Source organism: Lytechinus pictus, chromosome 6, assembly GCF_037042905.1.
Source record: "Lytechinus pictus isolate F3 Inbred chromosome 6, Lp3.0, whole genome shotgun sequence".
NCBI lineage: Eukaryota > Metazoa > Echinodermata > Echinoidea > Temnopleuroida > Toxopneustidae > Lytechinus > Lytechinus pictus.
In genome coordinates, this window is record NC_087250.1 from 23,492,969 (window position 1) to 23,519,484 (window position 26,516).

The window sequence follows — 26,516 nt, forward strand, 5'->3', positions numbered from 1 at the left end:
AAAAATAAACTCCGTCCATACAATTTACCTGCCTCCAAGGCATGGGCTTCAAAATGAATTAAATTTAGAAAAAAAAGGAGGAGGCAAAATGGAGGTATATGCAAACATTTTTCTGGCCCCTGTATAAGAAGGTGATGAGTTATTGGATTTCTGCGGTTCATGTTCATACTGAGAAAATGTTCGTCGAAAACTGAAGTTATTGGAGTCATAATATTCAAACATGGTTCTATCTGCTATGAAATAAACATATAATGCATGGGTTTAAATGATTAGATCTGATTACAGGCAAAAGGCAAAGCTATGGATTGTTTTATTTTTTCTGCAGTGCACTCATGAATAATGCAAACCTTTCCGAATATACTACGTAGATGTAATACAAATAACTTGTTTCTGTTAGATGATGAAATCAGAATGTTATGCATTATGATAGAAGTTTTTGTTTGTATGTTTTATTTTTCCCCAATGCAAGAAGTACAAATGCTTGGAAGGCAGTGATAACATCGCTTCTCCAAAATGTGTCGCGCATGCAAAACATTGTAGATGTAAAGTTTCTCAATGGACATAGAGCTTGAGGCATTGAATCTTGGGGTCCATTCTCACTGCCTCCGTACTCGTATATTAATGCTTCACACACATACTCTTTTAAATGGCAGCCTTTATCTACAACATACATAAATAAGCAACTGAATTGCACATTGATTCGATTCCACATTTTCACAATTTGTAGCAGTGTGAGTGAACCGTCTCAATGAATGGGGGGTAATTTGAGGAACAAATGTTTCGGATTTATTGCAGGGGCTCGCATAACCCTCTTATACATAGCATCTACATGTAGGCTATAAACGAGCTCCAGTCATGTCATGTACTTCTCATATGCCTCTATCAGCAGTAAAGCAATTACTTGATAAGATGGAAATACATTTATAAATGCGAGCCAATACAGAGCAAGATTAAGATTGAGACGAGAGGACTCAGAAGAAAATTCTCCATTTTATAAAGATAATGGGAAACTATGTCCTCGAATGAGCCGAACCAGGGCCGCAGGGCGGATCCATGATTTTCCAAAAGAGGGGGCCATTTTCCCAGGAATTTGACAAGCAAAAACAAAATTTGAAAAGGGGTGCACATCAGTGCAAGAACGGCATATTTTGATTATGGCTCTCAAAATGTAGAATAAGTCAAATCAAATCATTAACCATTCACAAAGACCACTTTTTTGTCTATATTGAGCCATCTTTTATACCATGGACCTTTTTTATTAGGTCCATGATCTTATAATACATGTAGACGGTTTCCCTATATTTTGACTGCACTCGAAGCATAAGGATTAGTAAGCTTTCATCAAAAAGTAAATAATTATATATCCTTCTATATATGTACAGGCTACAACTCACTGATTGTTTTACTATTTGAACATCGTAGAGATTTGAAAGCATTTACAAGTGGGGGTGGGTCAACATTGAAGTGGTCTTGCAGCTGATGTAGAATTAAGAGATTAAACCAGAGTCTTCAAGGAATAAACCTAGCTTCTTTACAAGTCCTGTTCCTATTTATACAAACCAAATTATGGTCAACTGTAACACCCATTTCTCCCCACATAAAGATTAACTGAAACCCAAACCAACTTGGTGGATGACTTGGTATGCATTATGGCAACCACAGGTAGGAGGAGCTACCTCAAATAGTATCTTGTAATTTACAAGGTGATCCCTGGGGTAATTAACGCTGGTAGTTAATTGCATTTTTAAGATAGCTCCCTGTGATGTTATGAATACAGAGCAGTTAAAGGTCAAGTCCACCCCCAGGAAAATGCTGACTTGAATACATCTAAAGTCAAACTAGCATAGTGCTGAAAATTTCATCAAAATCGGATGTAAAATAAGAAAGTTATGACATTTTAAAATTTCGCTTATTTTTCACAAAACAGTGATATGCACAACTAGGTGAGTCAGTCGATGATGTCCATCACTCACTATTTCTTTTGTTTTTTATTGTTTGAATTATACAATATTTCATTTTTTATAGATTTGACAATCAGGACCAACTTGACTGAACCATATAGTATAAAACAATGCTAATTCCACATGTTCAGGGAGGAATTAATCGTTGTATCACTTGACAATGAGGAGAAAATTAGAATATTTCATATAATGAAATACAAAATAGTGAGTGGATGACGTCATCAGTTTCCTCATTTGCATACAGACCAGGATGTGCATATAACTGTTTTGCAAAATTAAGCGAAATTTTAAAATGTCATAACTTTCTTATTTTACATCTGATTTTGATGAAATTTTCAGTTTTATGCTTGTTGTATTTTTCTCTTTTTATTCAAATCCACTTTTTGTTGGGGTGGACTTGTCCTTTAACAAACTTCCATGCACAGTCTCCTACATACAAGTCCTCCATGTGCATTCTACCGCTACAAAAAAGTAACATGGGTAACCCTCCACAAATAAGTTCACAGCACACTCTCTACCAAGGGGTGCGAATTTGCACCCCATCAGTAGCACATTCACCCCTCCTGAGCTCCATTGTTACCCCTGTGTAAGCCAAGACTCTTAATTCCCATTGGGTCTTGACCCAGTTGCTAAACCTTCCCTATTTTCAGTCTGAAAAGTGAAAAAGTGAAGAAATAGAAAAGTTGCAAGCCCCCTTTTGTCAATAAATCCACTCTCGCTCCAAACTTTTTTTTAATATCCTCCCTCTTGCAAGCCAAGCGAGGCTATTCCAGATACCATTTATAGGAGTCCCCCATCCCAAATTCTAGTCCGTTTTTATGCAATCCGATAGCCCGAAAGTAGAATAAACTGCCCTTTTTCATGAGACGTGAACAATGGCGAAACTGGGCCAATTATTTTGTTGGGTAGAGAGAAAGAAAGGTTTTGAACTACACGGCGGCGAGGCCGGGGAAAAAGAAAAGAGTTTGGCAAGAAATGGCGACAAGTGGCTAATACAGAATTGTCCTTCTGTTCAATAACCAAACTATCCTGGTATTTGTCAGAGCAGACAGACGAGCTCATAAAGCAATTCACTGGCAAGCAAACAAGATGAAGCACGATTTCTTTTGTTTATTTAGTTATTTTCACCCTTCACTTTTCCATGATTTGCAATATATGTTATTAGTATTCATTCTGTATGGTCATCTACATCTGACCATATGCAGTACAGATCTTGTCAAGACAAGAAGACAAAGTTGGGCTATAGCTCTTATTATATTTAACATTGATCTACTCAAATGCAAACTACAAAGGAAATTGTAGAGCAGGAATGTATTCAGATAAATTTGTATCTCACTTTTGAATGTGTGGTACACTGTAAAAACTAAAAACACTGTTTAAGATTTTAAGCACGTTGTTTAAGCCTGTCACTCTAACAGCTATTTTTTGTTTAAACTTTTTAACAACTGTTTAAACTTTTTGATAAGTGGTTTAAAAAGTTTTAACAATTACAAAAAAGTTTAAACAACTGGTTGTTAGAGTGACAGGCTTAAACAATGTGCCTTTTTTTAACATTTGCTCATTCTCATCCATCATTACATGTAGGCCTACTTGCAAAATATTTTCTCTATACTTTTTCCTCTTTTTTTTTTTAACCTCCTTCTCATTCATTCCTTCATTTCCTTCCTTCTCCTTTGTGTTCTCCAATTTCTCCTACTCATTCTCGTCCATCTCCTTTTCATCCTCTTCCTTCTCCTCCTCCCCACCAAAATCATTTCCATCTTCCCAATCATATATATATATATATATATATATGTGTGTGTGTGTGTGTGTGTGTGTGTGTGTGCCTTCTTTCCCCATCTCCATTTGAATATCCTTCAGTATCCTCCCATCCATCCCTCCCCTTCCTTTCAATTTCCCTTCCTTCTTTTACTCCCTTTTCAATAAAGAAACAAACAAATCAACATCAATCAGTTAATTGAACACCTTATTAAACTGTCATTCCAATCTTCTTTTAATCTTAATCCAAAATGTCAACATCCATGTGTTTGATCATGTGAGACTAAGAACAAACAAAATACATGTAATCCTCTTGCGTTAGTCATCAGCCTTTAATATTTAGTTTTAACTGCAGTCTAGCCAAATGATTCAACAATTTTCTACCAGTTTATATTGTACATTTGAAGAAGAGAGGGGCGCATTACCCCCATCCTATCTTCCACAACACATGTGCCAAACAATACATGTACACAACACTCTTAAAAAGGATTGGTAAAAGCATGGACCCTACCACAATAGAAACCATTATGTCGGTGAATGTGTCCAACCTCCTTTCTCCAACTGATAAAAATGGTCAATATCAACCCAAATTCTGTTAGATAACTGATAAATTGATTGATTTTAAGTTTTTTTTTGTTGGCCAAACTCATATTCAACATCACATTACCTTTCTTGATCAATCTTATTTAATAAGAGTGTGACACCCCAAGTAAAAGATTTAACTTGATTAATTGACACTGACATCCCCCAACTTTCCCCCTGGTCTTTGACCACATCTTAGCAAATGTTGCCTCTAAAAGCTAATATGAAATACAAAATAATGGCATTGATTAACTCCCTTCATCCCCATGTCCTGAATATTTCTAGATATGCCATGAATACACTAGGAGTCACTATGCAAAGGATCAATGATTCATTACTAATCAATTTCTTAAGAGGGTGTTTTGATTTTGTCTTGTGTATCTCATACATGATCTGAGGACACTTTTAAATGTAGTCATCCACCCCCAAATACCAGCAAAAGATGCTATATAAGTCCAATAGGCTATATTATTATCATCATCATCATCATTATGTACTTGGAGACGCTATGTAGCATTATTCTACATTTATACATCATACATCTGTCTGCAGACACACTCATCTGAAGACATTCTCACCACATCATTTCTAACAACAAAAAAAGAAGAAAGAGAAATTTCTATTATTAACTCTTGCATGTCGCTGTCACCAATTAGCAGCAAATGATACGCATAGATTTCTGAAATTCTCTGGCACTTTAAGAGTTAAGCTGCTGCTGGAGTCCCTACACAGACTCTGAAGTGGACACGCCGTAAACTTTCCACAAAATTTGAAGACATCTCATCGCCTCACCGCAAGAAAACTGAAATACAATGATCAAATCCTCTCAACATTCAAGTACTTCTGTTCCATAACCAAGCAATAATTTCTCTCCATAGATGTAGCTCTTTCTCGATCAGCATTTCCCCCCACAAGAGAATGTTTCCATGGTTAATTTTGTGAATAAAAAGCTCTCTTGTTGCACATTTGAAATATGAAATGTGAAGTGATTTCTTTTCTTTTCTGTCTGAAATAAAACTGACCTCTAGAGAGAAAATTAAAAGAAAAGGACAGAAATTATGGAAACTCGATAATAATGTAAGAAACTCTTTCTATATTTAACAATCTATCTCTCACTTTATGGTACATGTGTAGTAATGTGCAAGATTTTGAAGATTGCAAACTGTAGAAATGGCATTAGGGAAAGGGGTTGTGCACAACACGAATTGCTGAAAAATGTAGCATGGAAATCAATGTGAACACATTTCAACAGCAAAGGAGTTGAGTAGCAAGGCAAATAGTACGGACATGGTTCTTAAGCGAGCCTGGTCCTTAAATAGTGGAAACTGAAAACCCTAATATTTGGCAGCACAGATTCCACAAATACACAAGGAGGTGGAATAAACGCTTCTCAGCCGACTCAATCCGATTACGAAATGGGACGATGCGAGGGAGTAAACGTAGATGACGACGATGAAAACTGCGGTTGCATATCGACGATGCTTTTGCATGATTTAAATCAATTTCAAATTGCATAACCCATCTAGGGACCAGTAATTGATGGAGTATGTCTCACAGAACACCTTGGCATTGGTTTTCACTGACAAATTTGCTCCAAGCCAATCAGATTTAAGGATTCCAATATGTAAAGAGCTTCATAGCCAGAATACTCCCTTTTGAAAAAGGGCTTACCTCAGAGTCAATTCTAAATATGCCTGTATAGTGGGGAGAATTTCATGAAACACAAGTCATTTAATTTCACTGACTATTAAGCTCTGAGCCAAACAGATGCAAGGATTTCAGTAACTGTAACACTCGGTGAAAAAAAAAAAATTGACTATTTTATTACATGAAATTCTCCTAGGGTGATGCTTATAGCTTGACTGTATGTCATATCAGATCGATAAACTTTGGTTAAAATTCTTTTAAAGAGTTATTGTTTGTGTTGTCAATTGTGACACTTTTCAGACCCCCAAATGACGAATTATCAAGCTCGATCGATGCTCGATCAATGCCAGTGATTTCAAAAGAGACCATTCTGTTTCTTGTTTGAAAAATTCTTTGGATCACAATTTGAACTTATTCAGTGCTCATTATGAACTGTGTACACTTGCACCGTGGAACAGAATATGTTATATGTAGTTTATTGGATGTACATGTAACAGTTCCAAAGCATAGTAAATTAGTTACATTCGCACTGACTAATTTGCAATTAGCCATTGAGATGTAAGCTTTTCGTAGTAAACAGTTCTCAATGGTGATATCCGACAGGAACTGCATAACGTACGAGCCATTCATTTACAATCAGAAATCAATTCATATAACTTATAACACAATTATCAATAGTATGCACGTCAGCCCCCCCCCCCTCCTTTGGTGGGGTAGGGGGCAGGGGGTGATGAGATATACTTTAGATATAGAGTGTATAACACGCTTTTAAAATAATTTGATCATACCATCTCTAGTATGAACTCATAGATTGCATCTTAGACTGGTTGACAGCAGGCTATCAGGGACCGTGTGAATGCACATCCAGGGGGCCCGTGACACAAAACTTAGCAATGATCATAGAACAATTTTTCTATGATTGATTGCATTGACTACAATGTACAATCAATCGTGAAAATCAAGCGTACGATTGAGCACTAACCTTTGTGTTACGGGACCCAGATTGTCTGACGCGTGCCATCATCCGCACCAGTCTCGCATCAATTTGAAAACCCGGTATAAACGTGGGCCATATAGGTGCGCTCCCTGGAACTCAAGACACTGCCTAGGAGCCTGTCTTTGAGACATGAGTCATAGATGTTAGCACACACTCATGAATGCATGTTTATCCCCTCTTATCATATTTGCTGATGCTATCCGTGTTTATTTTCATCTCTCCCATCAGGTCGCTTATGACTGGCATGAGGTTTATTTGAATATTGGGGGAGGAAAATATCATATCTCAGGGCATGTCAGTAGGAAAGAAGGGAATTCATATTTCAGGCTTGTTTTCGATGTGGTTTTATTACTTCCGAACTATTGATTAATATTACATCACTTGAATTTAAATGAAAACTATAATGTTCCACTGAACTTGTGTTGAGTAAGAATTACATTTCCTCACTTGACTTGCATGTTTTGTTTCCTTCGCTTTTTTCTCTTCAATCCCCGCCCTTTGTAAGAAGTTGTCTATTTGCCTAGGTACAGTCACAATGCTCTCTCTCTATTTCTCTCTCCTCTTTCTTTCTTTCTCTCTCTCTAGTCCATACATTTCATAACCTTCAATTTACCACCATTACATTACATGTTTAGATCCACTACTTTGAATTGAATTTTTGTAGTTCATAATCCAATGCAATGATAATAACAATTTACAAGTTTACAGTCAATCAGTAATGAATACATACATTGTAGAAAGCAAGGATAATAGGAACCAGAAAAAAGTATGAATGCTAGTCAAGTCTGGCCCCTTCTAGTTTAGGTAGAGAAAAACATGTTTCTTAACTTGTTAGTTAAGAATGAACAACTCATGCGTCTACTAAATATACCCTGTAATATATAAACAATGCTTACATAACGATTTAACAAAAACTAACGTATTTATATTTTAATCACCATTTACTTTTAATCATGGACCTCGAGTAGTAGTAGGTCTATGTTTTAATCAACCGAAAGTTATTCCTCCTTCATTTTCTGTCCATATTCACTTGACCTTTAACAGTAACAGATGTGTCAGTTCCACTCCAGTTCATCAATTACATAATAACCCCTCTCCCCTTCCCTCTACTCCATTCTACAGGCTTTTCATTCCCTTTTCTTTCCCATTTTACAATCTTCCTACGAACAATACAGGTGTGTGCACACAATTTATACACTTAATACACAGTAGACTGGATCCTACAGGTTCGACGCACAACAAAACTTTTCAGAGACGACAAAAGCCGAGGTTACGATTGATTTTCTCCCCCTAGACCGTTGTAGGTCATTGTAAGCGATCCCGTACACCTCAGGTATCCAATCATCCAGTCGCATGTATGTTAGTGTATATGTAGCATTACAAATTATGCAATTGTAACATATCACTAGCGTGTCAACATGTAATTCACAAGAGTATACATGTAAGGAAGGGGATAAGATAAAAGTAAAAAAATATGTATGAACTATGAAAAATAACCATAAGTTTACTAGGTTAATATGAACTTTAATGAAGGTGCTGTGCTTAGCCATGTCTATGGTATGTACAATACAATCTAATTGCATGAATGTGTGTGTACTGTACACATAGTAATAAACTGTAAACGGAATCATAAACATATAACCAACAAAAGGTATTATCACTATGATGTAAATGTAAGAAGATAAGTTTTAATTATTTTAATTTTAAATAATATGAACGATGTAAAACAGCCACATGAAGGGGGGTGTAACTTCGCCCTTGATGTGTCTAGCCATGTCTTTACAGACTTAAGTTTACCCCTCCTATAACCAATGGATGACACATAAGATGGCCACGGTGAAATAAATTATGTTTGGAATGGCCGCAGTATGATAACATCATCATACTGAAATTAACTTTGCATTCTATGTTGGTTTTACATGAGCAATTGAGTAAACAGAAGAAACATATTAATCATGCAATAATGGAAGGCTCTGGAGACTGGATGAACAGATTGTACCCCCCCCCCTCCTCCCCTCCCACACACACACACACACAATGTGGATCAGGCAAAGAATTTTATTTCATATTTTCAAGGGTGGGGGCTACTTTTTTTACAACCTAATCCCTGATTCTACAACTTAAGATACAGCTTTAAGCTTTAACATTGCAATGAATGGAGATTTCCTGGGCTCCTTTTAAATTTTTCATGGTTCTTTTGAGTATCAACCTGATGAGTCCTCATGTAAAGGTTTCCCTGAAGCAAATAGTACATCTGTACATGAAAAAAAAATCTTGAATTAACAACAAAAACCTGGCACATGTTGGCTTTGATACCCCTTTCATAAACCCAATAAAACCCAATTATGCGGCTAATAGCAGCATAATTTGGTCGTAAAATCAGAGGACAAGAGTTATCCGCATTATTCTGATGCTGCTATTATCCGCATAATAGCAGCATCGGGACAAGATTTTGAGTTTATGAACGTATTTCCAAATAATGCGGATAATTGCCATGGTGCGGTCACAAGGTCACCCTTATCCAACACAACCGCATCGGAGGGGGCGTGTCCAGTTGTCATGAGGATTATCCGCCTTTTTCAGGACGGGCGCTCGTAAAAATAATGTGGATAATTTTCGGAGTTTGTGAACGCAATTTTTATTGAATTATCCGCATTACTCTTAGGCGGCTAATTGGAGGATAGGTTTTATTGGGATTATGAAAGGGGTATTAGTTTCATCAATAACTTTCAAACTTGAAAGTTATTGCAATGATGAACATTTTCAGGCAGGTTCCCTGCAGGGAGTTTAAGGACAGGAGAACTTTTATTTACCAATGATTTTTCTCCCTGCATTTCATGGCTCATCAAAACATAGCTTGAAGCTATTTTTCATCCAGATATATCCCCCGATTCTTTCTCCTTCCTATTGCACAGCAACCCGCCGGCAACTTCCGCCCTTCTCATCATCTTTACCGAATTAATTAAAGATATCCCCCGTCTCGGCACTCGGAATTGAAGCCAAGCGAACTTTTTTTCATGTGCGTGTCGGCCAATCCCTCAAAACAACGTCGCAAGCATGATAGATTGGTCAGGGATATGTATAGACCCCCTTTTTCCCCTTCATGCAATATTAGCATCTAATTCAATTTTTAAAAGCCGCTTCGACAACTAATCAAGCACGCCGATAGCCGGGTTCTGACTGGTATGTTAAACAATGGATGGGTTCACACCGTTACCATGGAAACTTGGGAGTTTTGGGTAGCTTGGTGTTGTTTACTAGATCATGTTGATTATGGTTCGCTCCATCATAGCTTCGCCATGAAGATCAGATTTCTTTGATGAGTAGATGATCACCTTAAATGAGAAAGCCTAGTCTAAAAAAATCTTGAATCAGACATTAATCTTGCAAAAGATTGATAGTATACTGACAAAATCTTATGTAAACTAAGTTTTTCTTCCTGCAAAAAAATCCTTTCCTATAATTAATTAGGTGTATGATCTTTATTGACTGCAATTATCTGAAGTTATTTTTCTATTCATAAAAATTCAGAGTATTATTGTTATCCACATTATTTAGTACCACATTCAGGCATTACTAGTAGCAGTCATGGGGATCCATTGCCTAACTGTTCAACCATCAGACCATGCATGCAGATAATATTTTCATTAATTATTCATGACTGTATTCAAAGATACAACAAATTAAACATACATCTACGTGTATCTATCCCCGTAATGTCACTGGAACATGTACATTGAACAGTACATGAGAAATCAGATTGCTTTTACTACATAATTTATGTAAAAAAGGGGGAAAAAATACGCTATTGCCGGTATGTGAAGATCACAAAGACATAAAAACAATAACCATGGACCAGAAGAAATTTGAACATACATCTATCATGCATCTAAGACAAACATATCATCCAATGAATAAGTACAGAAAATAAGTAATCATAATGTATTGATTTCTTCTTCCGAATTCTTCAGCAATAAGAAAAAAATGCTGATGTGAACATCGCCGAGACACGAACAACGTGACCGTGGTCCCCAAGCTAGAACGCTCCATCACGAGGTGCGAGATCTTGATTGCTCGACGGTTCGACCGGGGACCGTCAAAGTCCCCCTCTGTAATTGAGGGGCAGAGAGTTATGAAATATGCAATTTCAGCGAGGCAGCTGCATGCATCGACATGCATGTCTGCGGGCTTGGTTCAGGTAATAACACGGGCAATGATGGGGGACTGTGTATTATGGAGGGGGGCAGGAGGGAATCCTGATTGGAAATCTGAGTGTCTTGGATAATTGTATGCAAATTTATGCATGAATCGTGATCATTTTCTATTAATCTCTGTTTGAATAGGAAAGCATGTGAATAAATTCATTAATAATGAAGAGATGTTTAAAAGACAATCAGTTTACATGTAGCTATCAAATAGTGCTTATGGCGTACATTTATCGTACATGATTAATACAGAGTTTCCAAGAAGCGGTACATGATGTACATTAGCTTTGGTGTATTATCACTGTCAGTGTCAGTGCCGTCAAATTCTGGCTACTAGGATGGATGTACTTCTCCACTCCCTGGGGAGTATTTCACAGTAGTGGTTCCATACATGTATATGTGCCAATGCCATGCATCCGCATTTTGTCTAATCAGCCTTCTCTCCATCTTGGCTGTCCATGGCATCGATCAGGCTTTTGTGAAACTGGGCCTCTGATCACCAAGAATACCTATTTCCACATAACCTGGGTGAAGAGTGGCAAATGGATGCCTTCCCAAAGGATAGTGGTATTGAGCCAAGGTGGGATTTCATCCAGGGACCTTCTCATCGTAATTCCAGGGTTCTTCGGAAACTGATCATCAAGAACACCTCAAAGGTTCTTTTCACAAGTACAAACAACAATGAAGAAGTGATAGAAGGAATGTCGACCCAGATGGATAACTCTTGAAGCAGATCCATAAAGCTGAAAACCTGATCGATCAAAGGCTTCAAGTTCAAGATCCTAACTTATTCATAGCCTCTTCTACTCCACCTAATCATTTTCTGACGAACCGCTGCATCAAAAATTGAAAGGAACTCGCATGGCTGGAATAACAAATTGCGTAAACTTTGAGAGAGAAAGATTGGTTAATGTTGTCCTGCCATAGAATTAGCCCTGTCCCTGACATAGCAACAGACTGGCAAATAGATTAGTGGGTCAGGACGAGAGCAAATGATTTTTTTAGACATTTGACTACTTTACAGTCAAATTGGACCAGAACAGTCATCCCTGTGTGTATTAGCTAGGTACAGATTTGCAAAAACAAATTCAGAGTTGCGCAAAACTGACTAGGCCTACATGTAGTTTGTTCTTGGAGTGTACGTGTAGAAGCTTGGTTGTATGAAAGTTCACCATGCCATTTTGATTTATCTCTTTTCTTGCATTGGATAACTACAACATAAATTCTTACAAAGACATAATTGGAGGACTTAACAATGCTAAACTAGGCAAGAACACAGAATCTTCCCTGACTAGACCTTTTAAATCAACTATTTTCCAATCTTGGTAAACCACAGCTGATCCCCCACAAATCCTGACCAACCATTTACTTTAGCTCCACAAGCCATCCCCCCAAATCAGACCAACCAATGTTTACTTCAAATCACAATATTTGTCCTGAACTTGCCTACTTTTGTTTATTGAGAAGATCCAGAGGTATATCTTCAAGAGGCCATTGTAAGGGGAAGCCCCAACCTCATTTTACCCCCCCCCCCCTCCACCAAAAGGTAATTTCAAGCAGAGGCAGAGAGTATTCATAATGACCCCCCCCCCCTCCTCCCGTACCATAGGCCCACATACATGTACATTCTTGGAATCTTCTACACACTCCCTACATGTATATATTCACAAATTATGATCACGAATATGGAATTAAAAAGAGAATTTATGTCTTATGACACGAATTCTTCTCATCATATTAGATATGTGATAAGAATGCATGTACAGGTCTTGTACGCTAGTTTATAGGGTACACCACTGACTACATGTACGTACGTGTACAAAGCAGTGATGCTCAATGATTGTCATACAGCATCATATGCAGCCAAATGACAATCTTGAAAGGGAATCACAGTTCATGCTTAGCTCTCAAATCATTCAATCCACTCTCAATTTTCCTGACATAATTCCACGCTGACACAAAGCTTTCTATTTTCCGAAGGTAAACAAACAGAAAGTGGAGGGATAAGAAGAAAACCCTTTAGAAACCTTACAAAAAGTGGGTAGATTTGTTGTATGTAAATGAGTGTTATACTACATAGAAACCAATTGGAGTAATTCCCATGATAGATCTTTAAAGGGCTTTTACCATCGCTCTCCAAGGCCGTAGGAATTACTCATCGCTGATTCTTCCAACTCCTGAGTTTCTTTTGATATGTGATATAAAGGTGCTGCTGCTTGCATTACCAAAAGATTTAGATTTCATTTCAGTTTTTGTATACAAAATTCCTTACAACCATTACAGTACTACGCCAATAATCATCCTTCACTGTTTAGCCAATCTTTTGCAATTGCTGTTATGTAGCCTTTTTTTTTTCTCTCATTACTTTTGGTACAAATACATTGAAACAATCAAAATATTAATTCTTCAAGGCACATTTGGCAATCCGAAGAAAGGGCTTGAGCATCTTAGAACTGAGGCTGGGTATATTCTTCATTTGGAAACAAAATTTAACAAATAATTCAAAATAAATAATGTACAACGAATTGAAAAAAAAACTAAGTCCATGTATTGTAAGTATACTTCAGGCCGCAGGTGTATGTAAAGTCACGTTTTAATTGACAAAATTTGAAAATGGTGAAATTAATGTTTGTCAACCACAAGAAGGGCAATTTTAATAATTTTAGTTTCAACAAATCTAATATTATTTGGGTAGCGAGATCGCTGTTTCATCTTCTTTTGGCATCATTGGTATGCTCTGTTTTTTACAGACAGACATTTCCAAAATACAAATTTGACAACAAAGTAGTAGTCTACCCCAGAAAAATGTTTTTTTTTAATCAATAGAGAAAAATCAAGCAAGCATAACACTGAAAATTTTATCAAAGTCAGATGGAAAATAAGAAAGTTATGACATTTTTAAGTGTTGCTTATTTTTCCCAAATCGGTTCTTTATGCTCAACTCAGTGATATGCAAATGAGAGAGTTGATGATGTCACTCACTCACTATTTCTTTTGTTTTTTATTGTTTGAAATATACAATATTTCATTTTTTATGGTTTTGACAATAATGACCATCGTGTTTGAACCACAAAATGTTAAAGCAATCAAATTCCACATGTTAAGGGAGGAATTAAACTTTGCTCACATGACAATGAGGAGAAAATTCAAATATTTCATATTTCATATAATAAACTACAAAAGAAATAGTGAGTGGTTGATGTCATCGGTCCCCTCATTTGCCTACTGACCATGATGTGCATATAAACTGTTGGTGAAATTTAACAAAACTTCAAAATGTCATAACTTTCTTATTTTAGATCCGATTTTGATGAAATTTACAGTGTTATGCTTCTTTGACTTTTCTTTCTTATTCAAATCAAATTTTTGTTGGGGTGGACTTGTCCTTTAACAAAACCTCAGACTTGTAAGGATAAGTAAAAGTATCTGACTCAAGATAATGATGATAGTGAACCTGGAGTGGCAATGGAATGTTTTTGTTTTCATTTCAAAACTACACAGAGCCAACAGGGGGAGGCGAGGCGGTAATGACCGAGATTTATTTCTGAGCAAGCACCACAATCCGTCAAGTTACTGAAGTCTGGACTTTCTCCAAAAGTTTGGAGGAATAAAATGCAAGTAAAGAATTTTGGGAAGAAATGTAGTAAAAACGTCCTCTGACATGAGATATGGGCCTGGTATGAAGATTTGTGGTTATTTTGTGGAAGGAATGTAGGTAAAAGGTTTTGAAACCATCAATGTTGGAGGTAATCACATGATACAATAATTACTCAATTTGTGTCTGTGAAGCTTTCATCGATTGAAATAATAATTGTGGATTGTAAATTGAATATTGTTATGGGGACTGTGGTGGATGTCTATTTAAATTCAAATAAACTGGATCTAATTTCCTGTGAGAAAAATTAATGTTTTACATGCACATTAAATTGTGTATCTATAGGAAGAAAGGCATACAGGTAGGGAGAAATAGTGCTTGATTGCTCTGAATTTTCTATCATTATCTCCCCCCACCCCCCCCCCCCAATCTCTCTCTCCCTCATCCCTCATCCCCCATAACCTTACTTAACCTAATTTCTCTCATGTCTCTTCTTTTGTCCCCATTAACTATTCATCAAATCAACGTCAATTTCACCTCGGAATATGTGGGATTTTACGTTTATGGGAACAATCTAACACAAGCATGGACTCACTGTTTTTACCAATTCCATCAATACACTAAACAAGAGAACTGTCAAATCTCTACTCCCAACTCCATGGTCAAATCTACATCTGCACACTGATACTGTATCTGGCTCAATACAGGTTTTATAATGCAGTAAAGAAGAAATTCATTATTCATGATATTTGAAACATTTTCAAATTTGATTTTTGTGCTCTAATAAACCTTGTTTATCTATCATCACGTCCATGAGAAGTGAGTGAAGAATTCATCACATTTGTTATTTCTTTCTGATTTAGTGACAATAAAAACTTGCTTTGGTTTTTTTCTGGTACTTTCAAGAATGAACATTGATGATTATCATGAGATTTAGGCCCTTATGTATTACTGAAAACATTGGTAATTATTATCAGAAGTCATACAATTTTTTTTACTTTTTTGTGCATAAAAAATAACACAAGTTTGAATATATCATACAATTATTCATTCATTAATTTTTTTTAATAGCAGAGATTACTCAATTGCAGTGAATTAAATATTTTGGCAAAAAAAAATAGTATTTTGTATTCAGACCAATATACATGAAAACTGTGCTGCTAAAATGTGAAAAGAAATTCGAGTATACAGGGAATAATTTTCCTGGTATCGCATCGCAATTTGCTCCACAATTTTTTTTTATGCTATGCATAAAGTCTTTTGTATCTAGCATATTTTTACATAGGACTGTACATTACTTAGTTGAGAGCTTTTCTCTTATGACTAAAAATGCTATTCAAATTTGTAAAGCAAAATTATTCCCAGGTATATTACCTTTATTTTTCTATTCATCATGTATTTAGCTGTTACAGTACATCTATGAGAGAAACCTGCCATTTCCAATACTCCCCTTTGGGCTGTAATGATATCACCCACCACAACAAACTCTTGCTTTCCAAACATTCGTCTACATAGCTCATCTTCCCTAGGAAAACTAAGGAAGAAACCTAAAGCTCCTCTAAATTCCTTCCACCTTCTCAAACAAGAAGTCGAGAGCGAGGATTACATTAATACGACATCTGCCGGGCAAATGTTCGCAGCGGCATCGCCTATCGCTGGGACATTTGTCAGTAGGTTAGAGACCCAGCGACCGCTAGGGCAAGCTGGTAGTGTAGTCTAGAGTCAGGTCCTGTCGCTGTCTGGAGTTGAACTTGGCCCAGCGGGTGGCCCATTAGTGGAGACCATGGTTGATTCTCTACAGGTTTCTGCGGATGTGGATTACGGGTCTACAAGGATCGGGTCTCATTGAATTGTACATGTGGGACTAACACTTGTCTGCCATAATAGTATTTACACCTATATGATGTATTGTATAGGCCTATACATGTCAGGCTTTTTCTGTAGGATTTGTAGTCAACTGGATGCAATTACTGTGTTATGTATTACCATACATTTATTACTCATTACAATGAACTGAAGTAGCATTAAATACCTCAATAAAAATAAAATGCCATTGTTCTCAGTTGGTCATGATGTAACATAAATTGAAGAAAAGTGTAACTTTTAGTACATACATTGTATATAACAATTGACTTCTCTCCATTTCCTTTTTCAAAAAGCAGTGTCAACAACTTACAAGTAGGTTCTTCATCACTCAATGATTTGAAATGTCAATTTTCTAACCGCCCTTTCACACAGTAAAAAAAGTCGTAATTTGAATGACGATTCCAGTGAAAAATAAGACTAATGTCGAATTTTTTGCACTTGTGAAATGAAACCAAACTAGAACTCCAGAGGTGAATTCCAATTAAGTTTCACTAAAATTACGGTATGAATTTTCCGTGTGAAAGGTACGATGATTCTAAAGACGAAATTCAATCTTAATTACAATTATGATTCAAGATTCACGTGTGAAAAGGCCCTAAGACACCCTGTAAACCATTAAGAAATACATTTTTTTGTAAGAAGGGATAAAGCAACTTTGCCATAATAGGCTACATTAAGATTTTTCTACTCACACTGCAAAAACTCCGGTGTTGATTTAACACCAGCCCGGAATCTATATATGTCCACACGCGAGAAGTATTCAAACAACACCAGTTTGGAATCGAACCGATGCTCTTTTAATACAAACTGGTGTTGTATAAACACCTATCTGGTGTTAGACTAATACCAAAACCGGTGTTGTTTAACACTTCTCTGGTTTGGACATACATAGATTCCAGGCTGGTGTTAAATCAACACCGGAGTTTTTGCAGTGCAGTTTTATGATGGTTTAAGCTACTTGTAAGTATATTTTGTACCATCCACCATGCATGTTTTCTATGAACATAATTACACAAAAGGCATTCCATTCAATGAACATCTGATGACCGATCAAATCAAGACTTTTTAAAATATATAGGCCTGATCGCATACACTGACTGATTTTCTAATTAGCATACACCAGAAAATACTGATACTAGATTTTGATTACCAGTACGTAAAATTAATGTGAACAAGTGAACTAACACTGAAATCCATAATAAATAGCATGTAACAAATCTACAGTGTAGTAATTCCCATGGTTATGCGCCATTTCACACAACACAATTTTTCTTCCACGTTGATAGATTCAATTGAATAAAAGACCTTCTTCTTGCAAACAGAGAATATCTGCAGTTCTACTTCAGAGAATTCACAAATTAGACCTACTGGTTGAATACTTCAATTGCATTCACCTTGGATTTGGGGATGAAGCTGGAAAAAAAGTTGTTGATCGAAATTCAATTTTCACTACAAGTTTGGGGAAGCTATAATGACAGTGTATATTTCCAGATTCAAATTCAATTACACTTTCTCATGAGAGTTCATTGAGAAATAGGATTTACAGGTGTATAAGTGTTCCATGTATAAAACCAGCAAGTCATCAGATTACTTGAAGTCCTGGTTTAGTTCTAAAATGGTTTTCTGAACTTGAATTTTCATTTAATAGCAGTAATACTTCTTCCCCTCCATATAACCACCCTAACGATTTCTCTTATATTGTTCTCAAATTAATACACAGAAATGGCTATTTATATTTGCTACATTCTGTGCCTTACTATTTATTAGGCCTACTTCTTTTAAATTCAAATCCTTGATTCATTCCTTCCTGTTTCTCTCCCTCCTCTCATAGACTGTCTCCTCCTTCTCTTTCTTTTTTTCCTCCTTTCTGCCTTTTCCTATTTTGTATTCCTCATCTTCTATGCTTCTTCTCCATCTCTTTCATCTTCTCCCCATCTTTTTTTCGCAATCATTCACCTAATTCTCCCTACATGAATCAGCCTCCCCTTTCTCCTTCCATTTCCTCCTCCTTCTTTCAATACTTTTATTTCTCCACCTTCACCACCTCACTTTCCCCCTCCATCCCCTTCTCCTTCATTCCCTTCCATTTCTCTTTCTCTCCATCCTCCTTCTCTTTCTTCTTCCATTTCCTCCTCATTCTCCTCCAGTCCCCCTTCTCCTGTTTCTCCACCTCCTTTCATCTTCACTACCTCACTTTCCCCCTCCCTCCCCTTTTCTTCCACTTCACTTTCTCTTCATCCTCTTTCTCTTTCTCCTTCCATTTCCTCCTCATTCTCCTCCAGTCCCCCTTCTCCTCCTCCTTCAGTTTCTCCAGCTTCTATTCATCTTCACCACCTCACTTCCCCCTCCACCCCCTTCTCTTTCACTCCCTTCCACTTCTCTTTCTCTTCATTCTCCTTCTTCTCTTCCATCTTTTGTTCCCCTCTTCACCTCTTCTCACCCTCAAAGTCATGTTCACAGTGCAAGTACACCAAAGTACACTCAGCTCTGTCCAATAAATATATAACAATAATCCCCAATAATATTAAAATTAATGTCCCCCTGACAAGTATTTATAAACACCCTTTTCATCTCCAAAACATTGCATATTTTTTTAAACCATGGGGAGAGGGCCAGCCACCCACAATGGGATCCAAGTACAATCTATATTATGAGGTCACGAAGGTCAGAAATCAACAAATTCCATGACAAATGACTTACAAAAGGTTTATGCAAACGCAGGTTTATCAAAATAGTAATTCACTTCGAGAGAAGCAAACCACAAATCCTGATTGAATAACTTTTGGGGGATTCAAATAGCATTTGATAGACCCCAAAATAGTCAAAGTATTGGAGGAAACTCAAGAAATTCTTTTTATCAAAATTGGTAAAAATATATAAAAAAGCATTTAAAAATACTTTAAATATTCATAAATAAACATAAGTTTATGATTTATAAAATAGGATTCAACATTAATAATGAACAATTTCAGTTTTCACTTCATATTATGAAAATTCATGTCAGAACTGAGCAGAAAGAACTAAATGAATTTTGAAGAAAAAAAAAGTAAACTTTCATTTATAATCAATCTTGATTTGTTTTATCTAGGACTATACCGATTTTGCACAAATAATACTAGTACATCCATAATGTGGGATAAATCCTAAATTTCATCAGTCTTACAAAAATACAAATTCATACTGCAAGTCTGCAACAATTATCAAATTACACAATAGTTATTAAATCTAGATTGTACAAAAATTAATGATAAAAAATAATTGGAAAATATTGCAAAAATATTACAAACAATTAACAATGTCTAATGAATAATGGCCCTATTCAAATTACAACAAAATACAGATTAAAATGTCTTAGTAATTTAAGATGATTATCACAAAAGGCATTTCGTATTCAAGAAGAAATACAAAGACCCAATTGAGAGTTTGAGAATAGTTATCTCGGGAGCTCATTAAAATTCAGTCGAATACAACGGACTCGGATCAGACTCTCCACGGAAAGAAAGGGGTTCATTAATCCTTATAATCGCCCACTATCATAACAAATGCCATTGTTTCCCCTACTCTATTAGTAAGGTATCCATTCCCTATAGAACCTGTATAATGCGCTACTCTATCGCCTATTTTATCGAACAAAACAGCCTTTGGAATTGGTTATTGAGAGGAGAGAAAGTGGGGAAGAGCGAGAGAGAGTGATGAAGAAAATCGAATCGCATTAGCCGGGATACAGCCGTCGGGGTTCGCCGGGGTCAACGAAGCGAATAACTCGTTGGCAATTTTAGCGGCTTGTGGGCAACGCAGCTGTGTGGAGTTTCGACCCAGTGCAAGTTGAAGCGATGCGGGCCGGAACAAAAACAGTAATGAACTCGTTATAATAGGGGCTTTTTTAAAGAGGTTTTGGGCCGACTAACTTGAATAGTAAGTGCAGATTAGTTAGAATAACAAAGGAAGATCTAAACTATGGCATCAAGATGAGTAATATAGCTGTCAAAAAGAGATGAAAGAGCGACCTGACTCGCAAAAACTTTGGAGTCGTTAAAACCGCGATTACGTCCATGTGGTCGTAAAGAGAAGATCAACATAATGGTGGAAGCAATACAAAGCATTGGCACTTCCGATTGCCGTAAAAGTGTAATTCAGAGAACAGATTTCGAATCAAAAAGACACATCAATATTGGTCAAAACCCATGCATGTTTAGTCATGATTTCATAAATATCCAAACAAGAAACAAACTGACGTACATTTCGATTTATCCACAACAATCAAAATGTTTGTGGGTATCAATTTATATTGAAACTTAATGAAAGACCACTACAACTTTTCAAACAAGTAATGAATTCCTTTTAGTTTTTACAAGTGGTCTAAAAACACCAAGAGTGAAGCCAGAAAACTTTCAGACTGAGCTGAGAACTTATAAAGTTATACAGAACTTCACAAACCAAAGTAATAACGTCAGACATAAAACAAACAGTCTCTAACAAACTGAAACTTGAAATAAAATGAACTTACTTAGAGTTGTTTTTGTCCCAAGCAATCGGCTGTAGAGTTTTAGCCAGGGTGACGCTCCAAAGTAAAAGCAAAGCGTTCACAAAAAATATGATTCCAGATTTAGCCTTGGGTAACGCCATTGGACTTGGCCAGCTGAATTTAGTCCTGGAAAGTTGAGACATAGTTTTCCTCAAATACCCAGCAAAATTGGGTCCAGTGGAAGCTCCTTGGTCCAAGCGAAGTGCGTCTAGAATTCCCAGATCAGGTCATCACAATATTTTCAATTTTCGAAAATTCTACCAGCTCGCTCCACGCGCCAACCAAAGCAGCGTCGTCTGCGCAAGTTCTTCACTTGCAGCGGTAGTATAGATGTACGGTTTTTCACCACCAGCCCGCCCACAGCGCTGGCGAGGATGTCGCTCCGAAGCTCCTGCCGATTGAAGTAGGCGTTCAAATAAACTTTTCTGTGAGAAAATGTAAATCTGTGTGCTCACAAATGAGGTCCGTGACCTGAAGTAATGTACAAAGTATCCACGATGTGTAACAGAGTGCAGATGTGGTATTTCCGTAGTATATTATCAGAATGTAGGTTGAGAGGGAGCCGCCAGTATGTTAACCCGAGAGAGCATGCATAGCATACGCGAATATACAACGTTGGCCGAGTATCTCGTAACCAACGGATAAATTCTGGCGGTGCGGTGGGGATTCGCGATCGCTTGCAGTGTCGCCATGCAGCGGGATTTCGTCACCGTGCTAGCCGCGAGATGGATCGGGGAGCAACTTATCTCATGAATAATTCATGAGTTACGGTTGAGTGGGAGGGCTTCGAAGAAATTTGGAGCACTTTGATTCGTCATCCATCCCGAAGAAGGGTGGAGTCTTGACACTAATTATCTTTCGGCACAGAGGGCGCTTGACCACATACGACTTGGATGTTCAACAATGACTGTCGAAAATAATTGCGCAAGAAATAGGAACATTTCGAAATAAAATTACAACTGTTTGCCAAGAGAATGAATTCTACAAAATTGAAAACTTTACGAAATAATAGCAGACCGCTCTATTCGTCAGACTTACTTTCAAAGTAAAGTGATGGGAGTCTGTACCTTTTCTGAATTTGAATTTAGGGGTAAAATTGTTTTATGACGGACAATGTATTTTTTACTGTTCTAACTTTCATTTTCATGTTCAATTAGTAAATTTTTCACTATCTTCGAACAGTGAATCAGAACCTACATCAGGCATTGACTTTCCCCCGTGCAATAAACAAAATGTATCAGTTTTTAATTTGTTTAAATGATTCAAATCTCATAATCTATCGACGATTAGGAATGGGGCACACACCAGCGATCTATCCCACAATAAATGTTATTTATTGAGGAGGGCATTGTGGCGTGCGCCTGTAATCCAAGCTATGTGGGGAAGTTACAAATTGATGCAGAGGTTCGAGCCCTGGTCACGTCTTTCGGATGATGACGTTAACGGTCGGTCCCAGACGTAAATAATCATATCTGATTGATACAAGTCTGACAAAACTCAAATACACACACACACACACACATTATTGGCAGAGGGGGGGGGGGGCTTATTATTTTATAAACATTTTCGTTGATTACCATTTATCCTTAATTTTACAAGGTGAGTCAGTTGCATGTATATTATTGTGAACGTGAAGCGCGAACGGATGTGTTTTTAATAATGACCTAAAAAAAACCGGGGTATTTTAGACACAGTTTGAAATCATTAGCAGGATTCGTATCTCCTAAAAAAATGAAAGCGCATCATTTTTTATTTGTAAAGGGGGCTTTCTGAGGACATATTTCTTGGATTTCATGAACAAGACACGTATTTCACTCACTAATAATAAGTGCATGCCGTAAGTTTGTTTTTGAGACCTGCAAATGTGATACTCTAGGGGCCTGTCTTAATTATTACTTATCGAACTAAACAATAATAATGAGAGCACGAATATCGAACTAAAAATGTTTATAAACTGATCTGAAAAGGGAACGTTGAAGTCATAAACACTATACCGCATCTCTTAATAATACGAATGCAAGGATACACGGGTTGTTCCTAATATATAATAAAAGAAAGTGAAGCATTTTATCAGTTTACGGTAGAATGTTCATGATAACACAAACCTTCTTTCAACATACCAGATATTTCATATTGGAAATTGTTAAAGAAATGGAAAGAACATTTTCAGTTTTCCAAGTAGATCCTAATATGGTATTATTTTATTGGTAAAGTTCGTTATTTGGATGAGTTTCATTCTAGTATTCTGAATAAATCTATAAATAAAAATAATTACTTCTTATGAGCGCTAAATCGATAACGAGGAAACTACTTTGTGCCAACCTGTTTTTTTTTATAATTTAAATCGCCTCTTCTTTCGATTCTAGAAAGTACCAGGACTGTTCAGGACTGTTTTGTATTACTATATAAGTCTTGAACGTTCTTTATTTGGATGAGTTTCACTCCAGTATACTGAATAAATCTATAAATAATGATAATTACTTCTTATTAAGCGCTATAGATGACGAGGAAACTATTTTGTGCAAACTTTTTATTCAAATCGCCTGCGCTTTCGATGCTATAAAGTAACATCATAACCTATAACGGGGGATATCGCGACCTGCACGTTTTGTAAGAACGAATGTGGTGTCGGCATACTCTAAACTATGATCAAAAGCTATAGCGCGAAGCACGAGCTAACATTTTTTTTTATCCTGGTCTAAAAACGGAAACCTTTTAAAAATAAAGACTGTTTGTATAAATTCACGAACCGGTTTTGCATCTATCTGATGCGAGCGTGAAACGCCTGCTGAAATAGTTTAATACTAAATACTGACCTGGGGCCCGTTGCATAAAACTTTTTCCATAAAAAACTCTTGCAATTTTCTTGCCAGTTTTTTATGGCAAAAGTTTTATGCAACGGGCCCTCCCTGAATAATATCGTTTACAGGGTCGGAATTGCACTAATATAATAATGCTAAAATACAAGCTGGTTGTCTTGAAATCGAATTATTCTAGTTATGTAATCATGGACAGGTTGTATGGAACTGAAAAAGCCTGCATGTGAGCGCGAATCGCGGGTTGGACTTCGTGGTTTTTTCTTCTTCTTCTCCTCGTTCTTCTTCTTCTCTTCCTCCTCCCCCTTCATCTTCTCCTCCCTCTTCTTCTCTTCCTTCTTCTTACTCTCCTTCTCCCCTTCTTTTTTTTTTAAAGCTTGTGGTTCTTACACTTTATTATGCACCATCATAAGAAAGCGTGAAACGCGACATAATTTTGTAAAAATTACAAAATCGGCCCTTATAAAAATGTCAAAGTTTTTTTTCAAAAGAGAGAAGAAAAAAATATCCACGCTCTATTGTTTACGTAACTGAAATGACAATAGCACCTGCAACAGTAAAGTATTTAATAAGTAGGTTGAAGATGCCTTTTTATTAGATACGAATTAAATTTTGATAAAAAGAGATGACTTCATATTTTTTTTCTGGATACTGTTCGTCTTTCAACGTAGAGGGCGATGTTGCACAAATGACTTCTGAGGGCATAAAAATAATGAGGAAACACGTCCTCTGTTCATTCTCATTTTCCTTCTCCTTTGCCTAGTTCTTTTCGTCCCTTCAAACTTTTGTCCTCTTGATTTATTCCTTTTTTCTTTCATTTTATACGTGTTGCTTTCGCCATAATCACTACCATGTGTCAACATAATCTTCACCCTCCGCATCATCATAGATATTGCAGCATGATCACAAACTCCATCATCTTCTCCACTTTAGACATCCTTACCAACGATACTATCATCACCATCATTATCATCGCCATCAGCATCATCATCACCATCACCATAATCATCACCATCATCACCTTCATCATCATCACCATCACCATCATCATCATCATCATCATCATCATCATCATCACCATCACCATCACCATCACCATCACCATCACCATCATCATCACCATCACCTTTATCATCACCATCATCACCACCATCATCACCATCACCATCACCTTCATCATCATCACCATCATCATCACCTTCATCATCAACATCGTAATCATCACCATCACCATAATCATCATCATCGTCGTCATCATCATCATCGTCGTCATCATCATCGTCGTCATCACCATCATCATCATCACCATAATCATCACCATTATCATCGTCGTCATCATCACCATTATCATCATCACCATCATCATCATCGCCATAGGCATCCTCACCATCATCATCAAGTAACTCGTAATGAAAATGCATACCTATAATTTTTCCTTGATTTCCTGCTAATTTCCAATACTGGTTCTTTTTCAATTACTCAAATCATTCTCTCTATAGTCACTGTATTGCAGTGTAACAATGTCGACTTCATATGTGTTGTATGTGTTCTTTTGTTTTATGTATATAATATTGTGCAGGGCCCTGGTTGACAACAGTGTTTTAATCGCTGAACAGGCTACCCTGGGTAAAGGAGGCGAATAAAATGAATAAAATAAAATCATATTCATCATCATTATCATCATTGTCACCATAATTATATTCCCGGCATATATCATTTCATCATGTTCATTACCAGTGTTGATATATAAGAAATTCCCTATTTATTTCAGTTCTTGTAGTCTGTTCTTTTGTTTTCTTGAAATCCTTGGAGAGGATCTTACGCCATCGGTCCTCTGGTTGCTTGTTTACAAGCATTCATGCTTTCTTAGTAATCAGGTAAAAAATCACTACCAAAAGAATGTAAGAAACTGCAATTTAAACAACTTTTCTTTCTTTTCTTAAATATTCTTCAATCACCAACTTCCAATATTTCATTCTTAACTAATGAAAACAAGGTCATAAAGTTACAATAAAATCAATTAATAATATCAACCATAGATTGTAAAAACTACACTATGATTTGAATACAAAATGCAAATTTTTCTGATATGGTTTAAAAGAACTCAGTAACCCTGCAGAAAAAAAGGAAAAGAAAAATACACTTGGTATGCAGAGGAAAAACGAACGCATACAAACACAGTCTGGCAATATTACTGTCTTGTACACAATGAAGACACCAATTGGGGCAAGCACCACGTATTACAAAACTAACCAACTGCCAAGTGCTTCATCCCGGGGGGGGGGGGGGGCACTTACATTGATGAGTGGATACCATGTGCAACCCCCCCAAAAAAAAAAACACGTAAAAAAGATGTCTTTTTCAAGATAGGGCACATTACGTACATAACGTTATAAGGGTGTCAAAAACACTAAAATAATGATAAAAGGGTAACTATTTCGCTAGGAAAGCTACTTGATTAGGGTCAAATTTGTGAGGGTAAAAAGACTAAAATGTTCTATAAAAGATGTACTTTTTGCCCCAACAGTCAACACTACATGTTTAGAGTATGATTTGCGCGAGGT

General features: G+C 36.7%; 1 protein-coding gene across 2 annotated transcripts in view; it reads right to left on the minus strand.

The window, feature by feature from the left end:
- LOC129262794 (ephrin-B1-like) overlaps positions 1-21,880 on the minus strand; it is a 193,040-nt gene extending 171,160 nt beyond the window's left edge. Inside the window, exon 1 of one of the 2 annotated variants that reach the window (XR_010293951.1) lies at positions 21,119-21,853. Coding sequence is in view for 1 of the 2 variants with exons in the window: in XM_054900796.2 (XP_054756771.2) it covers positions 21,119-21,279 (161 nt within the window). In the remaining variant the exon portion in view is untranslated. Of the gene's footprint in view, positions 1-21,118 lie in introns of both variants that reach the window. The other variant, XM_054900796.2, reaches the window with a different exon arrangement.
- Between the last annotated feature and the right edge of the window lie 4,636 nt (positions 21,881-26,516).